This window comes from Paroedura picta, chromosome 14 (assembly GCF_049243985.1).
Source record: "Paroedura picta isolate Pp20150507F chromosome 14, Ppicta_v3.0, whole genome shotgun sequence".
NCBI classification, from domain to species: Eukaryota; Metazoa; Chordata; class Lepidosauria; order Squamata; family Gekkonidae; genus Paroedura; species Paroedura picta.
The window spans coordinates 34,219,541-34,241,418 of NC_135382.1; the positions used below are offsets into that span (position 1 = coordinate 34,219,541).

A 21,878-nucleotide genomic window follows, 5' to 3' on the forward strand; every position below is an offset into this window, starting at 1 on the left:
CAAGAGTGTTTTGCCATCGTAATAGCTCCTCCTGGATAAACTGAACTGTGGCTGACATAGATTTACAGCAGGTCGGATAACCTTGCGAGCACATTCAACAGGGGAGAGTGGCAATTTTCTGCTGTTTGTTTGGTGTGGGGCGCCGTGGGTCTGTGCGACTTTAAAATATCCCCAGCAACAAGACACTAGATCAGGGGTAGTCAAACTGCGGCCCTCCAGATGTCCATGGACTACAATTCCCAGGAGCCCCTGCCAGCATTTGCTGGCAGGGGCTCCTGGGAATTGTAGTCCATGGACATCTGGAGGGCCGCAGTTTGACTACCCCTGCACTAGATTCTGCAGTGAATTTGAGAACCAGCTCTGCTTCTCTGCCGCCACCTGCCTCTTCTCTCTCAGGTGAGAAGTCAAAGGGGGAAAGCCTCATTCTGGTCCCTAGCAGGAAGAGAGCTCAGCATGGCTCCTCCAAGCAAGCTTGATTTAATGTGAAGTCATCAATGTGCCAGAGGAAACCTTAGAAGCTAATGGTTCATTTCAGAGATGCAAAGGTTCCGCACGCGTCGCAGTTTCCCATCCACTTTTAAGAAAACAGGTTTTGCCGTGGCATTTAGAGCTGTGGTAATGAAAAGGGGGCCACAGAGGCCGTGTGATATACCGGCAGAGCGGTGGCCTAGGACCTTGGGTCACCCGAGTTCGAATTCCCACTTCCACCGTGGAAGCTTACCAGTCACAAACTTGGGCCGGTCACACACTCTCAGCTTGGCATACTTCACATCGCTGCCGTGAGGGCATGGAGGACAGGAGAACAATGTTCTAAGCCTCCTTGAATTGCAGCTCGGGAGAAAAGCTGGATGTGAATAAAAGCAAACGCAGAGATGCAAGAGAATGTTTGCAGGTACCAGTCGAGGAAGCGTCTGGCTGCGTTGGTCCATCGCAAACCCCCGAAGCCAATGCCGTGTAATCCTTTTTAGTCCGACCAGCTGAAATAACAACGAATGGTGTGCAGGTTTTTGAGTGCGCTAGAATTCTTCCTCAGCCTTGAGATCTAACTAGACATGTGTTCCCCCCCACCTTGTGCTTGTTGCTTTAACCCTGATGCCTGAGGACATGCAGGGTAATCTCACTCCAAAACCCAGGTGCCATCAGAACTCCCGAAGCCCCCCCCCTCCCCGCTGTTGCCCCCCCCCCCCCAGGCACCAAGAATACAGAGCCTCACTGCCCCAGACAGAATTCTCCGTTTCGACCAGGGGTAGTCAAACTGCGGGCTTCCAGATGTCCATGGACTGCAATTCCCATGAGCCCCTGCCAGCATTCGCTGGCAGGGGCTCATGGGAATTGCAGTCCATGGACATCTGGAGGGCCGCAGTTTGACTACCCCTGGTTTAGACCTTGTGGCTAACAGCCACCGATGGGCCTCTTTCCCCCGATTTTCATCCCACCTCCTTTTGAAGCCGTCTGTCTTTGTAGCCTCTCCTGCTCCTTGTGGCTGTGAATTCCACATTAATGACTCTTTTGGGGGAGAGGTATTTCCTTGGTAAATCTTTTGTCCACCAATGAGGATTGAGTGTTCAAGATTAAAACTCTTTGTGTCCGCTATGCTCCCCCCCCTTCCCCCCTCCAGGTCTTGGATCCGGAACAAAACCACAGCTTCACGGATCACTACTTAAACGTCGCCTTCGACTTGTCGCAGGTCCTCTTCATAGCCACGGCCAACACCACGGCCACCATTCCGCCGGCTTTGCTGGACAGGATGGAGATCCTTCAGGTTCCAGGTAAGGGAGACTCCAATAGGCTGGATGTATCTGATTAAGGAGGTCAGGTTTGTGCGGGTGAAGTGGTATTCTCTTCTGCAGGGGCCAGATGCAGGCAAGCAGGTCATGATTGGGGGTGGTGAATTGTGTGCTTTGCACATGCAAGATTTTAGGTTCAGTCCAAGGATCTCGGTAGATTATGGGTCCCCAACCTTTTTGAGCCTGTGGGCACCTATGGAAATCTGACACGGAGCGGTGGACGCAACGCAATGTCCACAGAAAGAGCCAGTATTCAGCCTCATCTTGTCAGGTCTCAGAAGCCAAGCAGGGTTGGCTCTGGCAAGGATTTGGATGGGAGATGTCCAAGGAAGCCCAGAGTCGTGATGTGGAGACAGGCAGTGGCAAATCACCTCTGAGCAATCGCCACTTTGGGATCAGGAGGCGAATATCTTCCAGGCCAGACTGGCCAGGAAATTCTAAGTTTTTTGGGTGGGGGGCATCATCAAGGCATGGAATTGGGGTCACTGTGGTGGGCAGGTAATTGTGAGCTTCTTACATTCTGCAGGGGGTTGGACTAGATGACCCTGGAGGCCACTTCCAACTCTTAAGATTCTATGATCCTGTGAACGCTTCTTGCCTTGAAAATCTTATGGGATGGCCATAAATGTATGACATTTTCCACCTTGAGTGCCTGTAGATAACTCCCCCTTGTTCTTCTAAAGGCTACACGCAAGAAGAGAAGATGGAAATTGCACACCGACACTTGATCCCTAAGCAGCTGGAGCAGCATGGCTTGACTCCTCAGCAGATCCAAATTCCCCCGGAAGCGACTCTGGCCATCATCACTCGGTAAAATGTTTACTGCGCTTCAATTGTTTGTCACTTTTTGAGGGGAGGCCAGCCTGAGAGATCAAGCATTTTAGATTCTTAATTATTATACAAGGGCAAGAGCTCCTCCAGAAAAGAACGAGGACATCCAGGAAGAGTTGCCCTAGGCCAGGGGTAGTCAAACTGCGGCCGTCCAGATGTCCATGGACTGCAATTCCCATGAGCCCCTGCCAGCGAACGCTGGCAGGGGCTCCTGGGAATTGTAGTCCATGGACATCTGGAGGGCCGCAGTTTGCCTACCCCTGGCCTAGGCTGTGAATGAATCCAGGGCTATCAGTTCTGACAATACTGGTGGAGCATATCTACTAGTTCTTCCACAGTCCAACAAGAAAAGGATGACCCTCCCCCTCCCAAGGGCTACAGTGGGGATTGCTGAGACCCAGGTAGACAAAAGGCAGCTACAGTGAGGAGAAGGGACTGGATAAGAAAAGCGTGGGGAAAGGATCTTTGCGCCCAAACTGACCATTTTTAACACCAATGTTACTGTTTTGAGCATTTCACAGGCCGGCGGGGATTGTATCCGGCAGCTCAATTCACAAGAAGAAAGTTGCCTGTCCCCCCCACCAGTAGGTGAAATGTTTTGAATATGGGATGCCCTGATAATCCCTTGTCACTCCCTCAGCCACCGTGTCGGTGAATCTCCCCCTCCCCAAATTGCAGGTGGCAGAGCCAAGGCAAGAAGGAATTCACATCAAATTCACTGTTAATGAGATTCAAACGGGAGGCCAGTCTTTTTAGGTGCTGTGCTGCCCCTGCTGTCACAGGCTGGACCTCTGCAGATGTGTCATATATGTGCGTCTCAGATATATTCAATGCATCCATCTAGTCCTTAGGGAGAGGGGGGTGGGGGAGAGAGACTGAAAGCATATTGGATAATGTGTAATGAAATCTCAGAAGCTGGGATCAGGTGGGTTGGGGAGGGGTCATGGGTAATTGAATAGGATTTGCAGAGCCTGGGGATGGGGGGGTTCAGGTCCCTCCCCATGACTAAACAAAGGGAACAATTTCCTGGTGGGAGCAGGGGGCTGTTAATTCACACAGCTGCTTTCTGGCCCTCCTGGATCTTGGATTGGTTTCCGATATTACCGTGTTGACCAAGCGAACGAAATCAGGAGTGTCGTCGTCTCCTGACTGAGCTGTCGACGGAGAAATGGTATTCTGAGAGCACGCTGGGACCCATGGGTGCTAGACAGGACGGCTTCTGGGTTTCGCATTTGGCAAGGGGGTCTGTCTGTTTTGGTTGACGGAAGAAGGAAATAAGGGTTCCAGAAAGAAGCATCAATGCTGCTTCTTCCTGCCCCCGGCAGGTAAGGGGTAGGGGTTGGGGGAGAAAACCATGATGGTTTGCCAAAAGCTTCAGAAAGCATCGAGGATATTTATTCCACCATTTTCCAGAAGCTCATCTGGCCTCTTTCCGTTTTTAATATGGTTGGATGACGTAAACGGAGGCAACTCAACTCTTCCCTGCCTCCATTTGGGGCTGTTATGAGGCTCCACTTCAGTATTGATTGTGTCTCCGCCGTATTTGTTTCCCCTGGGCAGGTTCCGAGACATGCTTTATTACAGCCGCTAGACAGGGAAATCGTTCGGCACACCGAAACAATTCGCGGAAATCTGGTAGCCAAATTGTAAAAACATTTAAAAAACACACCCTTTTGCACGGTTAAGAGAACTGTGGCAAATCCAGAGAAGTGTCCTTTAGACCCATGCCAACAGGGCCACCTTCTTTGTGCTAGGTACACCCGCGAGGCAGGAGTGCGCTCTTTGGACCGCAAATTTGGAGCGATTTGCCGAGCCGTGGCCGTGAAGGTGGCGGAAGGCCAGCACAAGGAGACGAAGCCAGATCGCTCGGAAGTGGCAGAAGGAGAAGGTTGGTGTGCCTTTTCTGTTTCCCTGCCAGGAGCAGACTCCTGCCAGCTCCCTGACTTGGAAGGCTGCCTGCGAAGAGAGCCATTGCCACGTCTCACGGTTTGGAGACGCGCATATGTTTTGTGTCCCTTGCTGAAATAAATACGCAGAGTTTGAGGTCCAGTACACAGTGCTCAAGAGCCTTTTGTGGCGCAGAGTGGTAAGGCAGCAGACATGCAGTCTGAAGCTCTGCCCATGGGGTTGGGAGTTCAATCCCAGCAGCCGGCTCAAGGCTGACTCAGCCTTCCATCCTTCCGAGGTCGGTAAAATGAGTACCCAGCTTGCTGGAGATCTGAGTTTGATTCTCCGCTCTTCCACATGCAGCCGTCTGGGTGATCTTGGTCTAGGCGCAGTCCTGATAGAGCTGTTCTCACAGAGCATTAACATCAGGGTTCTCTCAGCCCCACCTACCTCACAGGGTGCCTGTTGTGGGGAGAGGAAGGGAAGGTGATTGTAAGCCGCTTTGGGACTCCTGGTAATGAAAAGCAGGGTATAAAAACCAACTCTTCTTCTAAAAACACTCTTGAGAGAGGAAAACTTCAACTACATGTATTCTTTTCACCCTTCTTTAATATGCTTTTGAAATCAAATGCTGTTTATTTTAACAACCCCATGAAAAAAAGCGACAAAACTCTAAAATCCACGTTTAGTTCTAGGGATGGGCTTCTTCAGTCAGTCCCAAAGCTGCCCCGAACGGCCAATGCATTCCGTTCTCTTAGGACCGCCCGAGAACTCTTGCCTTACTTTGACACAATGACTTGTTTACTACGAAACACAGAACAAAAGGGAGGCTGTCTTTGGGATCCCAGCTAATCCAGCAAAGTTGTTGTTCACCATGTTTAAAATTAGAGCAGGACTTGAAACCGCTCCCAGCTGGTAAAGGAATGGCCAGCTGCATGCTTCCAAATGGCGTAAAACTGGAGCATTCCCCCCACCCTCCTCCTTCTCCTCCTCCTCCTCCTTCTTCTTTTTTTTTTCTTGAATTGAGCTGTTTGGAGGGAGCCCAGAAGTACTGAGCTGTGAACAGTTGTCTTTGTGTGGCCTAAATAGGCAGCAGGCAACAGCAGTGCATAATAAGAGAGAGCCTGACAAACAGGGAGGGGTTTGTAACTTGGCACCGGGATGGTGCTGCTGCTGCTGTGGAAGAAACCCGTCCGTCTCTTTTGCAAACTCGAGACAAGCAAAGGAAAGGCGCGTTGAAATGTGCATTCCGGAGCTGTGCAGCGCTGCATTGGATCAAGCTGCGTTGGATTATCCGTTGCAAGGGAAAAGCTGCCCTTCCGCCCAAGCAGTACAGGGTGGCTTCGCTGAGTGCAGGCCAAAGTCCTTGATCCTGGCCTGGCAGCAGAACTTTCTCTGGTGGTTTGCCTTGGTGGGCATTCTTTGACTTGGATCGCAAGTCATGCAGCATCATTTGCTGGTGCGGGTAGAACGAGGGATGTCCTCCTATTGAACTAGGCATGTCATAGAATCATAGAGTTGGAAGGGGCCATACAGGCCATCTAGTCCAACCCCTTGCTCAATGCAGATGGGCAGCTTCCCTCGCCCCATCACCTGTGCTCAGTCTGTTGAGCTGTGGGAGAAATACGGGAGAGGGACACTGCAAGTGCCTTGACAGCACTTTTGGTTACCCAGAATCTCTATGATCTTTACTGTAAAGCTAGGGGAGATTCCTAGAGCAGCATGGGTATGGAAGTTGTCAGGATTCCCCAGGGCCTGCAAAACATCGCTCTTCCACCTCATCTTGGGTTGGGGCTGGAGCAATTTAGATCATGATTGCATCAGCCCTCCCTTCCTTTCTCTCTCCCTAGATAATCTGAAAAGGGGGACTCTCCCTTCCAAGCAAGCTGTCTTGGTGCAAGGCACCCTATGCTGCCTCACGCACGGGATTTGAAAATGCAGACCAGGTTAGGTCTGCTTTGGCCATGGGCCATAAAATCTTCAGGGCCCCCTGTGCTTTCATTAAATGCGTTTACTTGCTTCACCAAGTAAAGCACCTGGGCTGTAAAAACACCTGGGCTCTTAACAAGTCGTTCTCCTTCACCCGTGCTTGCAGGTGCCCCCTCTTGTTCCCAGGCAGCACAGGGGTCAACCAGTTTCTCTGCAGAAATATGAACCAGTATCCGAGGAGAGCGAAATCTCCAGGTGACCTGGGCGAGAGCAGCTGTGAATAAAAGCAGTTCTGTATTTAAGACGGTGAAAGGAATCGGAGCAGAAATGTAGAGCTTGGATGAGGCCCCAAGATTTCTGCCACCCGCTCCCTTTCCTGTTCCCAAGACGTTCACAGAATGGTCTGCAACCGTCTCGAGAGCTCCATCAGAAGCTAAGCAGGCCGGATGCTGGTCAGTATCCTGACCGGGGACTTCTGGGGAGCCCAACTAAGTTGCTTTTAAGAGAAAAAGGAGGAATGCAAACATCACAAATCTTTAGATGCTTCCCGTTCTAAAGCCTGCCTGATGACGCACAGGGAGCTGTTGTCAGTACCAGTTACCAGGAGAGGAAGGGAAACGGGACACCGGTGATTGTACCAGCAGAAGTCTTTTCCTCCGGCAGAAGGAGCCTCCCCCTGACAGAAAAGCCTCTTGTGCCGGGGGAAGCCTCTTTCGACCAGAAGGGTCCTTCTGCCAGAGGGAGGGACCTCTGCTTGCAGAACAGGTCCATGGGATCTGACCCCTGTGGGGTGAAGCTCCAGAAGCACAAAACTCCCAATCCAAGTCTGTCGACCTGGGGATATCATATCCGGTGTGTGTGTGTGTGTGTGTGTGGGGGGGGGGGGTGTAGTGTGTCATTCGGCCTTCACTTGCACAATTCCTAATAATAATATGTAATTTCTATATCGGCTCTCCCCACATGGGCTTGGGGCAGTTCACAACATATAAAAACCATGCAATAAAATCAGTGACGATACGAATAAAATCCCGAGTCGGCTTGCCGGGAGGGGCGGCAGAAAAATCCAAATAAATAAATAAATCGGTCACAGCTGACTTACGATGTCCTCGTCAGGTTTTTGAAGGCAAGAGCTGTTCGGAAGCGGTTTGCCTTTACCTGCCTCTACATAGCAACCGTGGACCTCCTCGGTAGTCTCGTATCCAAATGCTCTCCAGGGCTAACCCTGTTTAGCTTCCGAGATCAGGCTCTCCTGGGCTATTCAGGCCAGGCAAGCAAATGCATTACTTTGAGTTGTTGTTTTTCTATTGGAACCGGCTAACTACGGTTTGCACTTGCCTTCCAAACCGCGGTTTGCTCCCAGCTTTCAACCGTGGTCCGTAAGGCTAGTTGGAAGCCATAATGTGCTGGTTTCTGCAAATCAGAAAGCAATGTGTGCCATGTGGGTGGGGAAGGATCCTGCAAGCCAGGGGTAGTCAAACTGCGGCCCTCCAGATGTCCATGGACTACAATTCCCATGAGCCCCTGCCATCTGGCAGGGGCTCATGGGAATTGTAGTCCATGGACATCTGGAGGACCACAGGTTGACTACCCCTGCTGCAAGCGATCCGGTAGCCCCTCCCAGGTTCATTTTCAGAGCTCCGGGTTCGATTTACATCTGAGGCGAACCATTCTGGAGGTCCGACTGGAGTCTTGTAAAATCTAATTGCTTCTCTTTACAAGATGAGTACACAAGCATGGAACAGCTGCTTGGTAGGCAAGGATTTTTTTTTTTAATTTAATGCAGGCCTGCTTTGTTTTGTTGCCTGCCGTGAGCCCGTGAGTTTCATGTAATGCATGCAGATCCGATTATCGGGCGCTTCGATATTCTGCCCACGTGACGTTTGTAAATACAATGTGCTAAAGGAACCTATTGTTTTGAAGCACAAAATCGCCACGCTGGCCGTGATTGCACAACTTGGTGTACTTAGTGCAAATCTGGCGATATATCCTGAGAAGAAGGAAGGGGGAGCAGTCTGAGCTGAATGAGAAGCAGGGGACAGGTTACAAAACAGGCTTTGCTAATTGGGTTATCAGAGTATAAAGCGGAGAGAAATGAATTTCCTGATAGGGCAGACGGCCTTAGCAAATAATGATAGGGTGCTTGTACAAGTGTACCCATTTCCCATATCGCTGTCTGTATGCTTGGGGCAGATGCAGACTGAGCTGCAGCTAGAATGCAGAGCAGGGCTTTTCTTTGTAGATTATGATCATTTTTGGATGACCCCCAGTTGGTTTTTGACATGAAGGTAGGTGACCTCATCAGGTGCGCAATGGAAGACTTCCAGGTTTTGGATACCTGGAAGACTTCCTTGTTGACCACAGCTCATTCCTGGCCCCTACCTGGTGGAATGAGCTCCCAGGTGAGCTTTGGGCCCTGCGGGATCTCTCAGGATTCCGCAGGGCCTCTTCCGCCAGGTCTATGATTGAGGCTGGGGCGGGCGAGGTAGATCTGAAGTGAACATTGTTGGACTTGCTTCTTCACCCCTCTAGTAGTGGGGGTAGGAGTAGTGTTTTTCCGCCATGTTGGGGGTATTTTGAAGTGTGTGTGTGTAATTTCTCATGTGCAAATCCAAAGTGCCCCTTTCTCATCTCAGACTGCAAAGAGCATGTCGCAGAAGACGCAAAACCTGATGCCATCCGTGAGACAGCTGACCTGGCTCTGCCGCCGGAAATGCCCATTTTGATTGACTCCCACGCCTTGAAAGATATCCTTGGACCGCCCATGTACGAGCTAGAGGTAAACGTTTGCTGCTGTTGTTGCTTTCTACTCATTCCAGGGCAGTTCCTTTGGCAGTTGTAGCAATTTTTGAAGGAAAAAGAGGCATTTCTTTCCTTCGCTTTCTCATCCTGCCCCTTTAGACTTGTCTTACAGTGTTCTGCCATATGTGCCTCAACTGTCTGAGCTGGAGCAGTGCTCTGCGCACACAGGGACTGCCAAGTAGCGAAGGCTGCTCAGCTGTCTGCTGGAGCAAACGGCTCGATGAGCAGTGGTGGTGCTGAACCAGGGCACGCCGACTCAGCAGAATCTCATCCTGCTCCTAGACCCCTTCCTCAATGTCTTCTAGCATCTGGGTGTGCACTTTGGCATCCAGTGGAGGGTCTGTGACTCAGTGGCCAAGCATCTGCTTAGCCTGCAGAAGGTCCCGGGTTCAATCCCCAGCATCTCCAATTTAAAAAGGACTAGGTAGCAGGCGAAGCGGAAGACCCTGGGGAGCTGCTGCCAGACAGGGGTAGCCAGACTGTGGCTCTCCAGATGTCCATGGACTACAGTTCCCATGAGCCCCTGCCAATGTGTGATGGCAGGGGCTCATGGGAACTGTAGTCCATGGACATCTGGAGAGCCACAGTCTGGCCATCCCTGGAATAGACCATACTGACTTCAGTGGACCAGGGTCTGATTCATTGTAAAGCAGCCTCATGTGGTCCTGTGTGTTCAGGGGTGATTTTTTGTAACCAGTGTGGGGTGAGCGCACTCTGAGCATGGCCAGCAGTCAACCGCCTCGGATCATTCTTCCAAGAGCTTAAATCATTTATCCTTCACTGCCGCTGCTCTGGAAGGAAGAGGGCAGCTTCCGCCTTGGTGAAACAGAGTGATCCCCGATGGCTTGGGTTTGTTTTTCTTTTCCGCAGCCTGCAAAGGGCCTCTCGTTCCTTCTTTCCTCCCCAGCTCTCAGCTTCCCCTCTGACTTTCGCCCTGCCATCAATAACCAGTTGAAACCGAGACCCAGTAAAGGCAATTCTCAGGATGCTTCTGAGCCAGGGAGGAGCTTGAGCGATGAGAAACTGGAAACCTAACACAATTGAATCGATTGGCTCGCCAGAAGGAAGCATGACATATATATGAAAAAAAAATGTCTTGTGCCTGTAACCTTGGCACCGGGGTTCGTTAGAAAGAATCAATTTGGATCAGCCCTTTGAGCAAAACCTTACAGGGAAGAATCAAGATGACATCGGCAGTGGTTCCCAACCTTTTTCGGGCTGGGGACCGGGGGGGGGGGAGAGGGGGAGGGAAGGAGTCTCAAAGTGGCTTGCAACCGCCTACCCTTCCTCTCTCCAAAACAGAGATTCTGCAAAGGTAGGTGGGGCTGAGAGAGCTCTGAGAGAACTGTAACTGGCCCACAGTCACTCAGCAGGCTGCATGTGGAAAAGTCAATCCCAGTTTTCCAGATTAGAGGCTGGCGCTCTCAACCACTACACCACGCTGGCTCTCACCAAGCTGGGGATGGAAGAGGCCTCAGAATGTCAACAGTAATGCGGAATTCATGTTGTGCTTTCTTCGGCAGCATGTCTACTAAAATTGGAACGATCCAGAGAAGATTAGCATGAGGGATTCATGTTGGGGACAGGGAGGCTGATGAACCTGTAACTTAGTAAGAGCTGTGGATTCCACCCTGCTTTTTAAGCTCAGGCCCCCAGCTCCCAGCGTTTTGGACATCAGTATAGGCCCAGGGGCTGATCTACAGGGCAGGGTGTTAGGGGTTTAGTAGGGCTGAAGACTCAGCTTATGACACCATCTGTTTGCTTGTATCAGAATTTTAGGGTTTTATACTGGAATTTTCATGGTTTTATTAGTGAACTGCCACGAGACGCTACTCCCGGGAGTGGTGGTATGTAAATTAAAATAAATGGATGGATGGATGGATGGATAGATATTTTGAAACCATTTGAATTGGACAAACTTGGGGAGGGAGTTGAAATACCCACATTCCGAACCTCTGGCTAGTAAATGCTTCAAGCGCTTTTTCTCCCTGTCTTAGAATACATTCTGTAGGTTCCGTTTGCATATTGCCTCTTTCCGAACGCTGTGTCATATATCTCTTGGTCTTCGTGTTTGCGTGTCCTCCAGTGATTGGGAGGGCAGGGGGGGTCGTGTTTTAAATCGTCAGGGGCGGGGGAATATGAGCTCTGAGCTTCACAATCAAAGCGGCAGCGATGCTTTTATCTGAGCACCTCTTGACTGGTCTTGAAAAACTCCGGGCCTGAAAACTAATCCCTCTACAATGATTCTGCTCTGTCCACTAGCAAACATATCAGAAATAGGCCTGCAGCTGAAGTCCTTTTTTAAGATTTCCTGCCGTAATCCACTTAAGAGAAGGAATGTTCCTTGGAGTTTGTCCTGAACATCTGCGAAGAGGAACAAAATGATTGGTGCTTCCCCCATGCAGAATGGCATAACAGCCTCCTCTCCCTTCTTCTTTGCTTCTGAATGTCATTTTAGGTTTGGAGGGAGAGGAGGGATATTTCAGTTCTGGGCTTACAGGACAGAGTGGGCTAATAACTGCATTTTTGTTTAGCTAACTGGGTTTCTTATGCCCCCTGGGATGTTCAGTAGGTAAACTTTGGAGCTGTTTCCTTCTCAAACGGATTTTTGCCAATTGACATCGTGTGCATAGCAAAATCCCTTTGTCATTCGAAAATAAATAAAATGGAAGTATGACATGGTACGCATTGTACAACTGGTGACAAGCATTCGTCTGAGAATTAGGTCATGGTTCTGGCTTGGTAACCAGCCGTGAAAAACTGTGTCACCTGTTGGACATCTTATTTCAAGGCTGTTTTCCAGCGCTTTTGCGTCAGAGAGGGATGACTACTTGGCCTTGAGAATGTCCTACTGAAGTCACATTCGGTTCACAGAAAGATAAACACGTTAGACGTGAATAAGAGGAGATCTGGGAGGTCTCCAGCGTTCTCTAACCATTTTGCTTCCCCTCCCTGACTCTGCTTCCTTTCTTCCCCATACCCCTGCCAACCATTGGGGTTGCTGCAGATACCTGGGATACCACCCATGTGCTTCCATTTTGTCCCACCCTGGCCATGTTCTGACACTATATTCCTATAAGTCCGTTGACCAAGAATGGGAACCACAAAATGAGGATGTGCTCGTATGATTAAAGAACAAAGTGCTCTACAGTCCTGCTGTTGTGGTTCCTCTGTGTTTCGAAAGTCCCATGAACTACATGCTGTGACTGTCATCTGTTGAAGAGAGACAGAAGCGGAACGGCGTTTGCCCAAGTGTACTCCTTGAGAACCCAATGACATTAGGATCATAGAATCCTAGAGTTGGAAGGGGACATCCCAGCCATCTAGTCCCACCCCCTGCTCAGTGCAGGGTCAGCCTAAAGTATCCAGGATAAGTATCTGTCCAGCCACTGCTTGAAGACCACCGGCAAGGGGGAGCTCACCACCTCCTTAGGCAGCCAATTCCAATGCTGAGCTACTCGGACTGTGAAATCCCCCCCCGCCCCATATATCTAACCATTATTGTTCTCCATGTAGTTTAAACCCATTACTGTGGGTCCTCTCCTCTGCTGCCAACAGGAACCTTTCCCTAACCTCCTCTAAGTGACAACCGTTCAAATCCTTAAAGACAGCAGTCATGCTTTCCTCTCGACCTCTTCTTCTCCAGGATGAACGTTGACCTTAAGGTCTCCTAAATAGATGGTTCTTAGCAGGCCAAGGGCTTTCTCTCTCGGTGTTTGGAAACTCCATGCTGATCTCTCCGTCCCATGGAAGGTAGAAGGGAAACTGTCCTTAATATTTCCAGTAGACAAGAGTTCATGTGGATGATGAGGTTTGCGAATATTACTGTGTTTCGAGACGGTCACAGTGTGTGTGTGTGTGTGTGTGTGGGGGGGGGTTCCTTGTTTGTTTCCTCCCCTGGCAAACTTGTCACTTCCATCCCTTTCCAGGTATCGGAGCGACTGAATCAGCCAGGCGTCGCAATCGGTTTGGCCTGGACCCCCTTAGGGGGAGAGATCATGTTCGTGGAAGCCAGCCGTATGGACGGGGAAGGCCAACTTACTTTGACCGGGCAGCTGGGAGATGTCATGAAGGAGTCGGCCCATCTTGCCATCAGCTGGCTTCGCAGCAACGCAAAGAAATACCACCTGACCAATGGTATGTGGGAACCCGCTGGCAGAGATGATGAGTGAGATCCTGGGGCATCCCTTCCATCTTGTTCTGGTCCCTTGCTTGAGACTGCAGGAACAGGCTTGCCAAATGTCAGGGGCTGAAATAAATTTCTGGTGGGCAGACTAGGTCGACGCTTAATCCTCCATCACCAGTTGGTCTGGATCAGGTAGTCCAGGATTTCTCAACCAGGTTACTTGAAACCCTGGGGTTTCTTGATGGCCCTGGGTTTCCCAAAGGGGTGGAAATTAATTAATGTTTTAGATATATTTTAAATGTGTTGAACATTTATTGGGTGAGATGACCATATATGGTCATGTTGACCCCCCCAGTGGCCAACGATGGGGCTGTAGGGGTGGGAAGGGGAGGGATCCCAGATGGACATGTATACACCTATGCTTCCCAATCATATTCTGCACCATCATGCCACTTCTGGGGTTTCGCAAAGCCGTGATCTGGTGTTACCTGAAGGAGCTTGGTGTGATTCTTCCTTCTCCTCTCGCGAGCAGGAGAGGTGAGCGAATCAATTTACTTTGATTTCCTAGAGAAGAAAAGCCATTTGTTTGCTGATCTGAAACACAAGAATTTTGCTTGCATGCATCTTTCAGCTCAGGATTGCAAGCCAGGGTTCGTTCTCTGTTTCCAGGGCAAACGCACACCGCGGTTTGCCATGGATATAAAAGTAGCCTATAAGCCTACCCACCTGGGCACGGGAGGGGCACACAAAATTCCTCCAGTTTCCCCAGGCTCATTCTCATGACATGCCCAGTCTGGCATCTAAGCCCAAACCAAGTCATTGTGCTTGACCGGCAGTCGCCGTGTTTATTTACTTATTTTTATAGTTTTTATATACATTTATATAAATATTTATATTTAAACTAGCTGTTCTCAGTTTCATTTTGAGTGTGAGCGTTGTCCGCTTTGTGAATTTATGTAAATTTTTAAAAGATGATAAAATGTCTACTATGAGGCAACATGATATATAATTATGATTAAGAATACTACGCATGAGTCTTTTAAGTTGCCGTTATAGCAGCTCATCTGGAGAAGGCTTACTACCACGGCTTATCCGGTGCCGTGTTTTCTTCCCTTTCTCCCAAATTTCCTTTCACATTCACTGCTGCCCAATGGAACAAATGCTAGTAATTCAAATCCTCTGGCGATTGTGTGTGGTGGTGGGAGGGTGCGGAGCGGTGTCATGTATATGCAGAAACTCTGCAGGTTTGGATTCTCCATACTGATTCTCTCTCTCTCTCTCTCTCTCCCCCCCCCCCCCTTCTCTTTCTTAAAGCTTCTGGAAGTTTTGATCTCCTTGACAACACAGACATCCATCTGCACTTCCCAGCTGGAGCCGTCACAAAAGATGGACCATCTGCTGGCGTTACCATAGTAACCTGCCTTGCTTCACTTTTCAGTGGGCGGCTGGTGCGTTCAGATGTAGCCATGACGGGAGAAATTACCCTCAGAGGCCTGGTCCTTCCCGTGAGTATTGTTTGGGGAGAACGATACCGTGGAGCCTCTCCCTCTCATGCCAATGTTAATTCCATCTTTATTTGAAGCCGCCACCTACCTAGCCAGGCTCGTTAGATTTCATTCCTAGCCTGCCTTTTGCAATCCTCGGGGATAGTTCACACCTACCTGAGGTCCAGGGAGAAAAACAAAACCCGCCCCACATTCGAAAGTTAGTCATCTGCCATGGGTGACGGCTCCCTGAGAACAAAAGAGCAGGTAACAGGTTTGTAACCAAGATACCCAAATAAAGACTGTACAGCAGGGTTTTTCAGGGGGGATTTTGTGAAACCATGGGGGTTTTTGATGGCCCGGGAAGAGTTTCCCAAATGGGTGGGAGTTTAATGCAGTTTTTATATATTTTTGAAACGTGTCAAACATGCATTGGGTAATATAATCATATATGGCCATGTTGGGGATTACTCCACGGTCAAACGTTTGAGAAAGGCCGGTGTAGAGTGTGATTGAAATGGGTGCTTCTGCAGCCTGGCAGCAAGTGAGGAGAACGCAGTGTCACCAAAGGAATGATCGTGTTAGTTTAGTTGCATTTTATGCCTGCACTATATTCGTACTCAGACAGAAGGTTCATTCTTGGTGACTGTCAGTACTTGCTTTTTCGCTCTGACGAAAGCGTCTGACACTGCTATACCTAGCCCGTAGTGTGTTGCAATTATAGCAGTCAGGAGAAACTGTAGATTTTTGACACAGGAGAAACCCAAGCATCACAGTTATTCTGCTGAAAGCCTCCAACCTATCTCTTGGTTTCCTTCCCATTTCATTCTGTGCCTTTCAAACAGGTTGGCGGGATTAAGGACAAGGTTCTAGCTGCACACAGAGCCGGGCTGAAGACAATTATCATTCCTCAAAGAAATGAAAAAGACCTCGAGGAAATTGCAGCCAACGTGCGCCAGGATCTGGACTTTGTGACGACGAGCTGCCTGGACGAAGTTCTTAATGCTGCTTTCGAGGGGGGATTTTCAGCCAAGACCGGACTTGATCACTTCAATAGCAAACTTTAAGCAGAGAGACCACCTCGGGCTCACACAGGGTACAAAATGCAAACCTGATGCTCGTGTGCCTGGCTATAAAAATGAAACAGGGTCATTAGGTATCAGATTTTTATAGCAAGGGGTTACTGTTCACTGGAGCCCCTCTAAGTCTGCCATTTATATTGGCTTTAATATATACTAATGGGGAACAGTCTATGGAAATAATTTCAATAGGGATGAGCATGGACCTAAAAATTCTGGTTCAGTCAGGAGAAAGAGGGGGAATTGTCTGGGAAGGGTTAAATCGCTGGAAGCCATTCAACCCAAGTATTTTGCTTCCCTTTGTCTTGAAGTGGAGGGAACTAATGGCTTGCAGCCATTTAAGCCTAACAGGGTGGGTTTGCCCATCAGTTGTTAGGCTGAACTGGCTGATAACAAATCCACTGATCTGTTTCCCCTGCTTGGAAGTGTGGGAAGAGCGAAACAGACAGGTAAAATGGCTGGCAGCCATTTCAGCTTAACCATGGGGCAGATGCACCCATCAGCTTTTAGGCTGAATGGCTGCTAGCCATTTCACTGGACCATTTCACTTTCTCACTTGTGGCTGGGAGGGGGATCGACAGGATTGGAGTTGTTTAAACCTAACCACTGGTGGGGAGACCCACCCTGTTTAGTTAGTAGGTTTAAATGGCCAAACAAGCAAACTGCACAGAACAGAAGTCTGGTAAACATTTGATTCAGGGGCTTTGAACCGGGCCAAGTTCATGCCAAATTTTGGCTCCTGAATGGGTTCCTGCCTATCCCTAGGTTTCAGCACTAAGCTCTTAATGATGATTATTCCTTTAAGATATAAAGGATTAGACTTACTTCTATCGGAGCAAATGATTGCTACTCAATCACAGAAGCCTACAGGAAATCATTGTCTAATACCATTAATGAATCTGGCTCTTTAACCCTGGAAAACTTGAGATTTTTTACCTACTTGAATATGAGGTATGTAGTTAAATTGGAATTATATTAGGCAACATTTTGATTCATTTTTTTTAATCCTGAAGGATTTAATAGAAATAATTGTTACCGCATAGTTGTTGCCTGCAAATACTGAGGAAATAGCTATTTTCCTTTGTTTTCTGTGAGATGATATACAAAAAAAAGGGGGTATGGAGGGAATTCATGAGGTGGCTACAATCAAAACCTACAACTCATAGGATCTCGGATCCGAAGTACCAAGATCTGACTACTGTATGTACACTGGAAACAAAACTTTCTCAGGATAGTGACTGCATAGAATTGTTTGGCACCTCCTGCTGTTGCTTCTCCTTCAATTGTTTTAAATTATACATGGATATGCTAATCCCATTTCACTGAGTGAGAGAAGCTTGACTTCTTTTGTACAACCGAAGAGCTGCCTCAGTTGTAATGGTGTGGATTTCTTTTGTTTATTTTGAAAACTCCATTTTTTTGCATCTTTTGTGGGTGGAAACATCCTACAAGTGATACACAGAAGGAATGAAAAATAGCGGTCACAGAGAAGGGGGAGGGAGAGAGGGAGGGAGGCAGTGTGTTGTGTAAAAGGGAGAAACTCCCCACAACTTGAAGATCCTGAGCCTCCTTAAGCTGTACACAGACAAACTTGTTAGTGGAGTAACAGCTGTTGTGTCCGAATGCGGGATTTGAGACACATAGAAAAGGGGGAGCTTCCAATGGCATGCAGAAGCAAGTTTGGGCCTGGGATATTCTTAGACTGGATCCATGCCCTATCTTAATGGAAGAGTTGTAAGAATTTGCATATGCGAATGTGTCCTTTGGAAAGGCCGTCTACACAATTCTTGTCAGAATATTCAATTTTCTAAAACAGGGTTGGGGACAGGTTGGGGACTTTGCTAGCCTTCCAGGCCCAGGGGAACAGGTTAATCACATCATGATATAGCAAGCTGGGTTAGGTGTAGCAGGGCTTTTACACGCCTTTTGAGTTAAAGCACCACCCCTTAACTGGCCCCAAAAATATGATCACCAAGAACTTAAAATGTGCAACTTGGTAGATAACTTCTTAAACCACGAAGAGCCAAGGTTGTACACAATGTTTGAAGTCAACCCAAATAAGAATTAAGGAACCCAAAGGCTGGGGAGAAAACAAACCAAAATGAACACAATGTTAAAAATACAGAAAGTAAAAAAAAAAAAAAACCCTAAAAGGAATACATCAGCTTTATTTTAACACAGAACAATAAAAACAGGCTTAAAACAATAACTGTATAAAACACCTTGGGTATTTTATACAGAGAGAGATCATTCTAATCTTTTAAAATATTTTTGTTCCATAGTAAATTTGTGTTTGTTTTGGTTTTTGTTTTACTTTCTGTATTATTTTTAGCATTGCATTCACTTTGGTTTGGTTTTACTCAACCTTTTGGTTACCACTTTAATTGAAACGCCAAGCAGCTTTTATTTAGGACTTTGCAGTGCTCCCCAAAGCAACAATTAGCTTCAGCTTTCCTTGACCGATGCAACCGAACATGCAAACAGTACTACTGAACTTTGTAATTAAGCACATTTGTTTTAAATCAGCGGTATTGTGATTTTTTAAAAAACAAACCATGCAGATTACAGGCATGCTTTACAACCATTCTGGATGCTTAACTGCCTTGGGATTATTTTTCACTGTATTTTATTTATTGCTTTCAGCTGTTCATGCTCCCTTTACACACATACACGCCTCCAGTCATGCAAGTCTATTCCAGTCATGCATACATAGCAAAGAGCTTCCAAAGTCATGACCCTCCTCACACCAGGCGGAATTTGATCAATGCAAGATTGCAACTGATACTTGCGTGTGTGTGTGTGTGTGTGTAGGGGGGGGGTAGTTTGCTAGGGCAGTTTTCTACAAGGTCATTAATGTGGATGCGTGGAAGAATGCTCCCGCTTGCATATGGGGCCCATTTAAGCATGCCAGCTGCACACCCCTTTCAGCCACTCTAAAAATAAGCTTGGAGATAAATGCGTTATTTTACTCTTCCCCATGACAATGAGTTTTTAAACCCAACTCGGGGAGAATTTCAGTAAACAGAATCTACGATTGTCACAAAACCAGCTCGAGTCCAGTTCAATGACCACACTGCCATGAGTTGACGCCCTGTTACAAGATGACTTCCTGCATTGGCCTTGTTGGTTCCCTCTACAAACTTCCCTTTTCCACAAGCAAGGCGGGAAACATTTCCAGAGAACTTCCTCAGTCCTTTTATCCCAAGTTACTGCCCTGCCCTTTTTCCTCATTCTGTTCCTTCTTGAAGTCAGAAGGATGTCTGCTGATGGCACTTGCTGCTTTTGAAGAGACTATTTTACCAGCTGGACTCTTCCCTCCCCCGCTTCTGCAATCCAAGCTTGGCGGAAATCGATGAACTTCCACCCCCACTGCCAAGGAATGCAACCTTTTGTCCTCCTGCGAGCCAGGCTGGAGGCAAAGGGAGAGGATCTACCAGCCCCCCTCCCCTTTAAAGACACACTGCCTAAGCTCTGCAGCAGAATGCTTATGTAAAGAGGTTACTGAGTGAGACAGGAAAGGGGGGCCTTAACACTGTGCATTTTTACAAACTCAACAGGTTAAGATTCAGAATGATGTTGAAACAGAAGGGCTGAATGGGATGCTACACCTCCTTTGAAACATCCCCCTTAAGACGCATGCTTGGCAATTCTGTATTTATGAAAACTTAATGATGGATCAGCAGCAAAGGCTAGAAAGGACCTAGTAAAAGGGTCAAAATATTTTTGTAAGGGGCAATCAAAACCTGAGTGGCCTTTGGTCCCAGCAGGGATGCCATGAGACACCAGACACCTAAGACTGAGGTTTTTCCTCCTTTGTCTTGCCTAGCAGTAGCATACATCCCTGTTATCTGGAAATCTAATGGTTTGGCAGGGGGGGATAGTTGGGTCACATCAAGAATTCTTTGAGCTGTAGGGTAAGTTTCAAGCAAGGAAGTCTGTAAAACTCACCAGAAAATGAATCCTATAACCCTGTCAGGAAGAATCAGTACCCAGCACACGCATCTCCACAGGTCTACAAATGCACATCTCCGCTGGTCTGCAGGAGACTTGAGCATAATAAGGCGTCAAATAGCCATTTCCTTCCAAGGAGGCTAGTTCAGCGTGCTCTGGATGGAGAGCACAGCCTGCCCATACAGATGACCTGAAAATATCAAGCAGAGCATCCAGATGCTGAGCACTGCAGATAGGTTACTCACTTAGCCATTTCATCAGGAAATGTTGCTTTGGACTAACCTACTTCCACGGCTGCTCATTATACCTCATACACGTTAAGCAAGTAGCCTCTCAGCCTCACACCCATATGCAAATAGTTCGTATCCCTACTCCATTTCAAAGCTTAGCTCAACAAGTATATGCAATACAAAGCTATCCAAACTGGTATAACTTGCACATCAAAAGCCATGAATTGAGGTGGAATGATGAAACGTTTCAACTTCTCTGCTTTTAATATGAAAACAACTATGTACCGTATCCAATTTCGAGATTTGCTGCTCTTTCCCCCCCCCCCCCCCTTGCAGAACTCTTTTCTGCACATAAAAATTTGAGAGTAGGCTCCACTGGACCCAGCAGGGCTTCTGGATAAACATGCAAAAACCAACTGTGAGTTTTGAAAATTCAGTTCAATTAGGCAGTGTGTTTAATAAAACAGGCAGAAGGGGGGAAACCTAGAACTGACAGCGATGTTACAACTTTCTGAAGCAGTGCTGCTTTGCTCCTTTATTAGCCATTTAAAACTGGGGAAGAAGTCACCCACTTATGCACAGTCCAAGCTGAATGGGGGGGATGGGGGAACAAAGTGCTGCAGAAAGCACAAACTAGTGCCCAAATAGGCAGTATGGCAATTTTATGAAGCCTTTTACATAGTTTTTAAAAAATGCAATTTCTATGGAATAGTGGGTGGGTGTGCAACTGAACTGCAGCACTGCCTTTTACTAACATCAGTTGATACTGTCCATTTGGGAAATGCAACCCACTACCTTTTAAAGCCTCTTGTGGCGCAGAGTGGTAAGGCAGCGATATGCTGTCTGGAGCTGTCTGCCCATGAGGCTGGGAGTTCGATCGCAGCAGCCGGCTCAAGGTCGACTCAGCCTTCCATCCTTCCGAGGTCGGTAAAATGAGGACCCAGCTTGCTGCTGGGGCGTAAAACGGTAATGACTGGGGAAGGCACTGGCAAACCACCCCGTATTGAGTCTGCTATGAAAACGCTAGAGGGCGTCTCTCCAAGGGTCAGACATGACCTGGTGCTTGCACAGGGGATACCTTTACCTTTTAAAGACAAAAATGTCCCAAATTTAATCCAGTCCTCCCAGTTAAAGCACCATTTAAAGATCTCAGGCAGCAGGGCCAGGAGACAGTCTGCCCTGAGACTGGAGAGTTGCTACTAGCAGAAATATTCACGATATAGGCCCGTGGCAGCTTCACATCAGACCTGCACACCACACAAAAGGGGGGGGGAATCAACCATTCTACTTCGTACCAAAGCCAGACTCAGTGCCTGCAGTGTGTAATCCCCTGGTGCCGTTAAACAAACAGCCTGGCATCACATCCAGCCTCTGACATGGTTGTGAAGTTAAGTTATTCAATAACCATGCTGCCAAGGTTTCTCTAGGCATGCGCCCTTCAACGGCATGCACTGAAAGAGCATCTAAAAATATATACTCTTGGCTTTACTTTGCACCCTCTCTGTAGTCGGAGCAGCAGGAGAGACAAGAAATCTTAAAATTAAGCTCTGGAATCCAATGGGGAAAAAGGGGATTATCAAACTATTCCAGAGAATCAAAACACTGTTTCAAACAGAGTGGGCATTATTTTCTTGTGAAAAACAGAAGCCTTTATTCCACGCTTACTTACCTGGTCACCTCTGGCGATTCCTTGCCCGTTTTTAGCAGGAAAGTGGCCCTTCCCAGGACAACTCCAGTCTACTGAATTCAGAATCATGATGACAAGCTGTTCATAT

General features: G+C 48.0%; 1 protein-coding gene across 1 annotated transcript in view; it reads left to right on the plus strand.

The window, feature by feature from the left end:
* The window catches only part of LONP2 (lon peptidase 2, peroxisomal), a 34,845-nt gene extending 17,606 nt beyond the window's left edge, over positions 1–17,239 (plus strand). The window contains exons 9-15 of the mRNA XM_077309870.1: positions 1,619–1,769; positions 2,471–2,597; positions 4,373–4,506; positions 9,068–9,210; positions 13,163–13,370; positions 14,674–14,864; positions 15,689–17,239. Of these exons, the coding sequence (XP_077165985.1) occupies positions 1,619–1,769; positions 2,471–2,597; positions 4,373–4,506; positions 9,068–9,210; positions 13,163–13,370; positions 14,674–14,864; positions 15,689–15,910 (1,176 nt within the window). The 3' untranslated portion in view covers positions 15,911–17,239. The remainder of the gene's footprint in view (positions 1–1,618; positions 1,770–2,470; positions 2,598–4,372; positions 4,507–9,067; positions 9,211–13,162; positions 13,371–14,673; positions 14,865–15,688) is intronic.
* The last annotated feature ends 4,639 nt before the right edge of the window (positions 17,240–21,878 follow it).